General features: G+C 57.2%; 1 protein-coding gene across 1 annotated transcript; it reads left to right on the top strand.

The window, feature by feature from the left end:
- Positions 1-747: 747 nt before the first annotated feature.
- LOC120650894 (probable alpha,alpha-trehalose-phosphate synthase [UDP-forming] 11) lies at positions 748-3462 on the top strand. The gene has a single exon (XM_039928198.1). It carries the CDS (start codon positions 816-818, stop codon positions 2709-2711), a length of 1896 nt encoding a protein of 631 aa, XP_039784132.1. The 5' UTR covers positions 748-815; the 3' UTR covers positions 2712-3462.
- Positions 3463-10244: the final 6782 nt, after the last annotated feature.

The following is a 10244-nucleotide window of genomic DNA, read 5'->3' as shown; positions in this document are numbered from 1 at the left end:
CATACATAGCTCAATTGCTATTGTCCTGAAAGGTCTAAACTATCACACAATGATCAACGGTCATCATCAGTAATTAGCAGACATATCGGGTGATGGCATGTATAATTAGCAGAAGAAACTGTTGCATACTTTCTGGATGGCGCGAAGTGTCGCCGTTGCATCATCGTCTTCGGAAAATGCCAGAACACAACATAATGCAAGATCCGGACAAAGTAGGCATGCCATTCACGACCGTATTGGCCGATAGTGCGGCGAACACATTTAGTTGCTATGCTCGATCTAGCTGGCATTCCCGCATACCAACTAAAAGAACAGCTTCCGAATAAGTCCAAATTAGGTTGAACTCGCTCCGGATACGCCAAAAGCACATCGGACAACAAACATGACGCCAAACATCAACAGACAATCAAGGATCGCACGTTCACAGCTCTACTCCCCGACTGGATAGCTTCTCTGACGAGACGACCGTTGCAAGCTCAGCCCTAATCTGTGAACACGACGTTCTCCGTCGCGGCATTCCTTTACACATAAGAGCCCCTCGAAAGTCGAAACCCTCCGTTCCCCTACCTTTCCCCCAATCCTAGTCTTCCAATTCTTGAGAAGAGTCTTCCATTGAAATTTCTGGAAAATCCAGGTCCTCGTTTGCAAATTCACTGACAGCTGTGCACCTCCAGCCGCCCCTGCCACTGGTATATCCACCCCTCCCCTGGTGAGCAGAGCACGCAGGCCACAGGCATTCCAACCCCACCACTACCGGACGGAAGGAAGGAAGCAAGGCCGGGGCCCCACCGCCAGCCACCTCATTCTCTCGTCCCATGCAAGGAAGCTCAAGCTCCTCGTGCGTCAACCCGTCCTTGGCGGTGGCGGTGGCGCCGCCGGCGCGCCGCATCGTGGTGGCCCACCGGCTCCCCCTCCGCGCGTCGCCGGACCCGGACTCGCCCTTCGGCTTCGCCTTCTCCCTCGACCCGGACGCGCTCTCGCTCCAGCTCTCGCGCGGCCTCCCCGCGCCCGTCACCTACATCGGCACCCTCCCTGCCTCGGCCGAATCCAAGGTCGTCCCCTCCGACGAGCTCGACGGCTACCTCCTGGAGCGCTTCTCCTGCCTCCCCGTGCACCTCGACGACGACCGCCACGCCGAGTTCTACGACGGCTTCTGCAAGCGCTACCTGTGGCCGCTGCTCCACTACGTGCTCCCGTTCACGCCGACCGACGCCGTCGAGAGGCTGCGCTTCGACGCCGCCTCGTACAGGGCGTTCGTCACGGCGAACAGGCAGTTCGCCGACCGCGTGGTCCAGGTGGTCTCCCCGGACGCCGGCGACCTCGTCATCGTCCACGACTACCACCTCTGGGCGCTCCCCACCTTCCTCCGCCGCAAGTGCCCGCGCGCCGGCGTCGGCTTCTTCCTCCACTCGCCGTTCCCCTCCGCCGAGATCCTCCACTCCGTCCCCGTCCGCGACGAGCTCCTCGGCGGGCTCCTCAACGCCGACCTCGTCGGGTTCCACACCCTGGACTACGCGCGCCAGTTCGTGTCCTGCTGCTCGCGCCTCCTCGGCATCTCGTCCAGCACCTCCCTGCGCGGCCACACGGGCATCGACTACCACGGCCGGACCGTGCTGGTCAGGATCTTCTCCGTCGGCGTCGACATGGCCCAGCTCCGGGCCGCGCTGGCCTCGCCGGAGGCCGCCGCCAAGGCCAGGGAGATCGCCGAGGCGTACCGCGGCCGCGTCATCATGGTCGGCGTCGACGACGTCGACCTCTTCAAGGGCGTGAGCCTCAAGCTCCTCGCCCTGGAGAGGATGCTGGAGGCGCACAGGGACATGGTCCGGCAGGTGGTGCTCGTGCAGATCAACAACCCCGCCCGCAGCCGCGGCCGCGACGCCGACGCCGTCCGCGTCGAGACGCGGCGCATCGAGCAGCGCATCAACAAGCGCTTCGGGCCGGCCGAGGGGTCCGACTCCGACCTGATCGTCGTCACCATCGACAGCCCGGTGCCCATGTGGGAGAAGGTGGCCTACTACGCCGCCGCCGACTGCTGCGTCGTCAGCGCGGTGCGCGACGGGCTCAACCGGATCCCCTACTTCTACACGGTGTGCCGGGAGGAGGCCCCCGGCGGCGCGCGGCGGAGCGGCGCCGTCGTGCTGTCGGAGTTCGCCGGCTGCTCGGCGGCGCTGGGCGGCGCGATCCGCGTGAACCCGTGGGACCCGGAGGCCCTGGCCGACGCCATGCGCGCCGCGGTCACCATGGGCGCCGAGGAGAAGCGGGCGCGGCACCGGGCCAACTACAGCTACCTGAGCGCGCACGACGCCGCCGCCTGGGCGCGGTCGTTCGACGAGGCCCTGCGGCTCGCCTGCAGGGACCTCCCGGCGATGAGGTTCGTCGGCCTCGGGCTCGGGATGACCTACCGCGCCGTGGCGGTGCGGGGGCCGAGCTCCCAGCAGATGCTCACGGCGGAGCGCGTCCGCCCGGCGTACCGCGGCGCGGCGCGCAGGCTGATCCTGCTGGGCTGCGACGGTGCCATGGCGCCCGAGCTGGTGGACGAGGGGGAGAGTGCTCCGAGGGATGGAGCGCTTCGCCTCCTGGATGAGCTGTGCGATGATCCGAGGAACGTCGTCTTCCTCGTCAGCGGCCGCCGCAAGGACCAGCTGGCGGCGTGGTTTGCTTCATGCGAGAAGCTCGGCATCTGCGCGGAGCATGGCTACTTCACAAGGTAAAACAGCAATTAATGTGCAATTTATTAATGAGCTCACTGCCAAATCTAGCAACTAACCACTTGCCAAATAGACAGACAGTACAGCTGGGATAATAGCGTTCGGAGACGTGTAGGCGACTGAATGCAGACAGACACATACTAGAATAGACAGATAGATAGATATATACAAGTAGGTGTGCCTCTATCTATCTACTACTCGTATCTAGAGTATCTAGTTTTATTTTTTAGAATAATAGAGTATCTAGATTTTTTTTTTTGAGATCAGGGTGCTGAAGATTCAGCCCAAGTCCATACGCCCGTGACCGGCGGCCTATATAGCAACGATGATGCAGCCCATCAGTCAGGTTGTAGCCTGAAGGCTGTTCCAACTTCAATCAAAGGAAAATTTCAGCAAGAACTTCTCCCAAATATCTACGAGCATAACATACATAACCACCTGGAGAATGGCTTTGCTTCGCTGAAATTGTTTTCCTCGTGCTCGCAATTCGCTTAAGCATATTGGTCGTTCTTCAATCTTTTCGCAGCGCTACCTGACAAGCTCTTGACTGAATGAATTCATGTTCTTGTGCACGCCCATGTACTTGTTTTCACCGGATGTTGTGCTTTGTATGCTGCAGATTGCTGCTCTTATCGGCATCTTCAATTGTGAGCGAACTGAAAAGGAGAGGAGGCTGTCTGAGTCTGACAAAACCTACTCTAATTTTGATGTCTGTATTCAGATCCGTCCTTCAAGTTGTAGCCATTTTTTTCTCTGTTGTGCCTGTTCTTTTTCGTCTCTGACGCATGGGCATTACATCACCAAAGATCTCACCAGCTAATCCTCCACTTCTTCCCAACAACCTCTTGCGTTTGTTGTGCTCCCACTGAGAAGGGAGCAGAAGGCTCGGTCCCCCTGCCCATTTCAACCAACTAGGTGGGCCAAAACAAAAGATTCACATTCAAACCCCTCTCAAATCCTTGGTTGCATATCTACGAATGTTCATCTTCTATTGCTGATCTGTTGTATTCAGAGTCAAGAACCGCAAACTGAAATTAGTTGTTCGTCCCGGGGAGGGGATGAGAGTGAAAACTGAATTTTTTTTGCATTGGTGCCCGGAGTTCTAACGGCGATTCACCTACCATGTTGCAGTCTGCAGAATGAAAAGGCCAGTCGGTTTGTCTGAGCAGTTACGTTCCGACCAACGGTCCCTATCCTCGGCGAGGGACCCGGCAGGATGTTACGGCGGAGCGCGGCGAGCGTGTTCCGGCTCGACGCCGTACGTCGCGGCCGCGCGGTTCGGCCTCGGCGTCATCTCCGACGACGCCCTCGTGGCGGCGCATGATGGTTCGCTCGCGCCACGTTCCGGCGCGAGTCCGTCGCGAACGCGCGTCGTCTCAACGGCCACCTCCGGCGCCGGCCGCGCTAGAGGCCGGGGCAGCTCGCGCTCTGCTCGCCCTGGCATTGTGCGCGCGCTCACGGTGACGAGCCACGCCGGCATCGTGCGTAAGATCATGGCGAGACCCACTGTGCGCATGCCAGTGGCGTCCTTGCTGGGCGGCGGGCGCCAGCCGCTAGGGCGCCCTGGACGAAGCTCCGTGCCGCGCGTTGTCCAGGCGGACGGCGGCCCAGCGCGCGAGGACGTGGAGACCTGGCGCTTCCTGCGACTAGTCACGTCGATCCTGGCCGCAGGAGGCTGATCCAACGATCAGAAAAGGCCAAGGGGTGGACGGTATTTCATTTACCGTCCACCCCCGGACGGTAAATAAAATACCGACCACCCCGAGTCCGGCATCCCTCGGTCGCGGAGAGCTCATGGAGGCGCCCCGGAGCGCCGGTCCCCGCTCTGCTTCTCCGGCGACCGGGGCTACACGTTCCCGCACTCTTCAGGGTGGTAGGGAGCGCCAATGGCGTTGCCGGGGGGCTCCAGCTCTGCGACGGTGGTGGAGCTCTTCGACGAGGCCGCCGGAGCGACGGTCGCGGACGGGTGCCGACTGACTGCCGAGGAGATGATGGAGGTCTGCAGGACGTGAGCCGGCTTGGTAAAGGATCAGGTTCATGCCGCTCGGCTCGGCCTGGTGCACACTGACAGGTTGTGGATAGAGCAAGCAGCCCCCAGTTTTTGGTGATCGGCAGAACCAATCGTCGGCGGGATGGCGTGCATGTCCCAGCTTGACGCCGTCGCGAGCGCGCGGTTCGATCGCCGTCAACTCAGGCGCCGGCGTGCTAGCTTTGTGGCGCTGCTCGCTTGTATGTACAGACGGGTGGGACGGCGCCAAGCCGAGCGGGCGGACGCACGAAACTGCGGGACTCACTCGCCGGAGTTCCGCATCAAGGCGATACGATGCGATGGGGAACAAAAACAAAGGCCGCCGATGCCCCGTTTTGCGACCGGCGACGACGACGGACGCGACCCTCGACCTCGACGCGAGCGCGTCGGACGCCCACGGGGTCGAGGAAGAAGAAGGCGACGACCTGGTCGCGCTGCCTTCTCAAGTCGATCTCCGCCGCAGGAAGTTTATCCAACGGTCTTGATAGGCCAAGGGGTGGACGGCATTCCATTTACCGTCCACCCCCGGACGGGGAATCAAACACAGTCCTCCCCGGAGTCCGGCATGCGCAGCTCAGCGGAGGCGCCCGGGACTGTCGGTTGCCGTCCTGCGTGCCCGGCGACCGGAATCACATGTCCCCACACTCGCCCAGCCGTTACGGCGTGGCGCGCCACCGGCTCCTATGCGTGCGTGGCGCGGGGCGCTCCAGCCCTGCGACGGCGACGGAGCTCTTGGACGAGGCCGCCGGAGTGACGGTCGCGGCCGTCCGGCGCCATGCGTGTGCGTGGCGCGGGGACGACAGCCTGAGCTCCCCCACGGTTCATCAGTAGGCAGAAGCTCCGGCGCCGGCGTGCTCTGTGGCGCCGCTCGCGTGTACAGACGGGTGCGGGACGGACGGCGCCGCGAGGCTGGAGCCAGCGCGGACGAACGCAACCGCGAGACTCGCCGGAGCCAGCGCGGCCGAGTTCCGCATCGATCGTTGCTCTTCTTCCTCGTCATGCGATGAGGAACAAAGGCCGCCGGAGCAGAGCACGACGACGAACCTCATCAAGGCGAAGTGGCGAACGGCGGCACGCGCGGCCTAGGGAGCGAGGACTAGAGGCCGATCCTGCAACTAGCTAGATAGTCGGGTCGATCCTGCCCGCACGACGCTGATCCAAGGGGTGGACGGTATTTCATTTACCGTCCTCCCCTGGACGTTAAATGGAAGGCTCTCCGTCCCTCCGCGCTCCACCTCCGGCTTGTCCGCCGCCGGCATCGCCATCGCTGTCCTCTCCAGCTTCCTTGCCCGCAGAGAATGTGAAGCCCCATCTCCATCCGATGCACTCAAGCCCTAGGATCTCAGTCCTTCACCGAGCACCAAGTCAAGTCCCCATCATGTCGGATTGGCGGCCATTGCAGCCGAGCAGCGGCGCCCTTCGCCTAAGAACATGCAGCCATCCATTGCAGGTTTTCGAGCGGTGTAGGAGGCTAGGAGCGCGTCCGGATTGGCGCTGAGCGCCCGGGCAAGGGCCTGCAGGACGTCGCGGTCGACGGGGAGGTAGCTGTACATGGCGAATTCCCGTCCGACGCCGCCGCCGCAGCCACAGTATGGCATGCGCAGGACAGGACCTTGAAGCCGGGGTGGACGCCGACCTGCCTGTGCCCGGCGAGGCGTCGAGGTAGAACGGGCCTTCCTCGGTCAAGTCGGGCAGGAATGGGGAGAGCCAGCGGCCGCTGAAGTAGACGGCCATGGCGCACCGCCGGGCCCCGGCCTCCCGGTCGTCCCGGCCGGCGAGGACGACGGATTGCGTCCGCGAGGCCGAGGAAGGCGCCGACCTGGTCGCGCCGCGCGAGGACGGTGGAGACCTGGCGCTGCTTGCGACTAGTCACGTCAATCCTGACCGTAGGAGGTTGATCCAACGTCTTGGATAGACCAAGGGGTGGACGGTATTTCATTTACCGTCCATCCCCCGGACGGTAAATGGAATGCTCTCCGTCCCAACGCTCCACCTCCGGCTTGTCCACCTCGCCGTCGCTGCCCTCGCCAGCTTCCTTGCTCGCAGAGACTGCGAAGCCCCATCTCCATCCGATGATGCACTCAAGCCCTGGGATCCCTCAATCCTTCACTCTCCGCTGCTCACGCAGCAAGGCAAGTCCCCATCATGGCGGATTGGCGGCCATTGGAGCCGAGCGAGTACGCCGAGCAGCGGCGCCGTTCGCCTAAGAACATGCAGCCATCCATTGCAGGTGTTCGAGCCTGCGATCTCATGCAACAGAACGTCCGTGAGGAAGTTGATCCTTGTCCTGTTGTCCAAACAAATTTCTCTGCTCTCGCGTAGTACCTGATGGAGTTGTCACCCAACATAACATGCTGCTGCAATATCATTTCTTCCAATGTTTGTCCTCAGATTTTTTTTCGAAAGATTGTTTGTCCTCAGATTATGCAGGTTACCTTGTTACCATGGGTAAGTAACAATTACATTACGTCCACAAACAAATTGTGGTACCACTCAACATTCACATCAACTCTGACAAATCTGCATATTGTTCAGAACTTCAGAATTCAGATGCATCAGTGTATCACAACACTTCTGATTTTCAGAACATTCTGAAATTCTAGCTAGCTTGCCCCACAATGGCGACAGTGCAGAATATGGAATGTGCCATACTATCCATTTTCGACTGAGAAAGGTAATCCAACACAACTCAGCAATTGAAATGCATCAGGTCATAGCATTGCAACTAGCTGGTGCACAAGCATCTCAGCCTATTTATGCGTCAAGCACCTGTTGGGCTGAGAGCTCTGAAGCATGGACATTCCATCACCATCAGCAAAGATCTCACCAGCTAAGCTCCTCTTGTTTTTTCCCCCCTTCAAACTTCCCAGCTAATCTCTTTCTCATCCGAACAACCTCTTGCGTCTGCTGTGGTGCCGCTGAGAAGGGAGCAGAAGGCTCTCTGTCCCCCCTGCCCATTTGAACCAACTCGCTGGAGTGGACACACAAAAGTTCCAAGAACTGCAAACTGAAATGAGGGTGGAAGCTGAAAAGGCCGGGACGCTGTAATTCTTGATTCTGAGCGGCGATCAACTTGCATATCAATCTGCAGACCGAAATGATACACCTGAGCAACTGAAATGAATCAGAACAGAGTGTTTGGACCAACAGGTGCCCATTTCTCTCAATCGAACTATGGAATTTTTTTTAATTTCATTCAGAATTCATGAGATGTATTCATCGAGAGCATTTTACCCACATGTATGATGCATGTAGTCATTGTGACAGAACCGCCAAATTAAAACTCTAATTAAGCGTAATGGCCGTCATTTGAACACATCGGGCGCATTAGCTTAACGGCTTAAATTGGCGATCTTTTCTCAACCCACGGCCCGATCGAAACAACACCGGTAGTCCCACGCGAAGGTGGGCGCAGATGGTACAAGCACAACACAAAACTTGAAAATATAACTCAACGACAACGAAAACGATAAATTTTACAAACAGAGTTCAAATGCGTGAGATTAATTTACAAAACTTTACAATAGAAGGGCCGAAGTTCAAAAACAAAAGATCCTACATCTATTCTAGCTCCACTGGTTCAGCCTTTACACCCCCGGTCAGACCGGTGCACTCCACCGGTCAGACCGGTGTGCATGGGTGCACTACGTATCCACCGGTCAGACCGGTCCACAGACCGGTCAGACCGGTCCCAACAAAACTGACAGGGTGCACACCCTGCCCAACGGTGAGCAACCCGACAAACCTCTAACCTAGGGGTCTCGCTCCTCGACCTGCCACCCCTCTGCATCTCGGTGGATGAACTTGACACAACAGGGGAAGAAGTCGACGTCCGGGTGTCCTGTAATAATAAATGTGGCAACAAACCCTGAGTATTCTAATACTTAGCAAGGCTTACCCGACCGGTGGGTATAACTTAGCCCACATATCTAGACATGCAAGGCTTTCTGGCTGGAGGTTATTTTGCATAAAAAGCTTCTAAAATGAGTCCTTATTTTTCCACTTTTAGCTCCCAATTCTATATACTATCATTGTCAACTAGTATTTGCACCTGCTAGGAAATCTTAACAGACATAGAGTAGTAATTCATGGTAGTCATTTCCAATCATCTCATAAGTTCCATAAGACATTACTACGATGCGGTGCTGTGATCAAGGTGCTCATATCCGAGAGCGACAGACGGCGAATCGATCCGATTTAACCTTGCAAGGTGGACCTAACCAACACGGCACGTATAGGCCCCGTCGGACCCCACGCACCAACAATTCCCCTCCCCACCTCGAACTACAGGACCGCCCCACCATCATATGGTCCGCCGAGCTCAATGTGAGACCACCAAAAGTAAACATGCATCCCATTTCTCCGCGACTACTCGACTACCCCAGGAGGTGAGTTGAAGTCCTGTACTTTCGAAGCAAAGCAGTACTAGGCTTACCGATTTCGACTACCTCCTACTCCTGTGTAAGGATCACCGGGGTGTCCGACCCTAGAGGGGGAGGGGGTGAATAGGATCGCTAATCGCTTTTCTATCCTAGGGCTCAGACTTCTTGCATAAGATAAACCTAACATGTCCTACACATGCTAGTTATGACTTAGGTTTATCTATGCTACCCTCTACTTACCCCAAAAGACTTGCAACCTATAACCAATCCTAATCAAACTAACTAGGAAAGTAAAGGTAAGCAAGAAAGAGTAAATGCGGAAACGTAAAGCGGTAGGGAGAGGATATGCAAACTCCCGTGAAGACACCAAGATACACATTTTAACGTGGTTCGGTTAGGACACCAAAGTCCCTCCCTACGTCCACGGCCACTTGCTCACAAAGAACAAGTGTGATGCCGAGTCTCTTCGCTTGATCACCATCTTGCGTCGGCCACCAAGGCACCCGGCAAGCAAAGGCTAAGTGCCACCAAGTCACCAAGACGAGGGCACCGCCACCGTCTATCTCGAAGCGTTACCACGGCACCTTCTTCACTATCGGAGCTTCTCACCAAGAGGGGTCTCCTTCCCCGCACAAAGTGTCGTTGCCTCTCCACACCAAGTAGGAGGGTCACATGACGAGTACAAGTGTTTGCTTGCCGCAGCAAGACTTCTCTCAAGCTTGCTCTCTCAAGAACTAAGCTTAAACAAGCACTAAGCACTCTCACAAGTGTGCTTAAGCCTATATGATTTACAATGAAGCTCTATGGTGGTTGGAGATGATCTTTAGCTCTTGTATACTTCCTTGAACTCCAGCACTTACAAAAGACCCGGCCTTGGGGGTATATATAGGCAGCATAAGCAAATATAGCCGTTGGAGAAAAGATGCCAAAAAACTGCGTAACGCCGGTTAATCCGACGTACCCCAAAAGCCATCATCGGTTCAACCGGTGTATGTAAACTGCTAATTGAAAAACTAGCCGTTAGCAATCAACCGGTGTATCGCCGGTTTAACCGATGTAATCAACCGGTGTATGGAATATTAACGTCGGTTTAACCGGTGAGTGTAACTTCTTCACGTTCCTCCA

The sequence above is a fragment of the Panicum virgatum genome, chromosome 1K (assembly GCF_016808335.1).
Source record: "Panicum virgatum strain AP13 chromosome 1K, P.virgatum_v5, whole genome shotgun sequence".
Classification (NCBI taxonomy): Eukaryota; Viridiplantae; Streptophyta; class Magnoliopsida; order Poales; family Poaceae; genus Panicum; species Panicum virgatum.
The sequence above is the reverse complement of the archived record's forward strand: the minus strand, read 5'-3'. Positions and strand labels throughout refer to the sequence as shown.

Excerpts from the sequence above, each read along its gene's own strand:
- LOC120650894 (XM_039928198.1), top strand. The coding sequence starts at position 816 with ATGCAAGGAAGCTCAAGCTCCTCGTGCGTCAACCCGTCCTTGGCGGTG.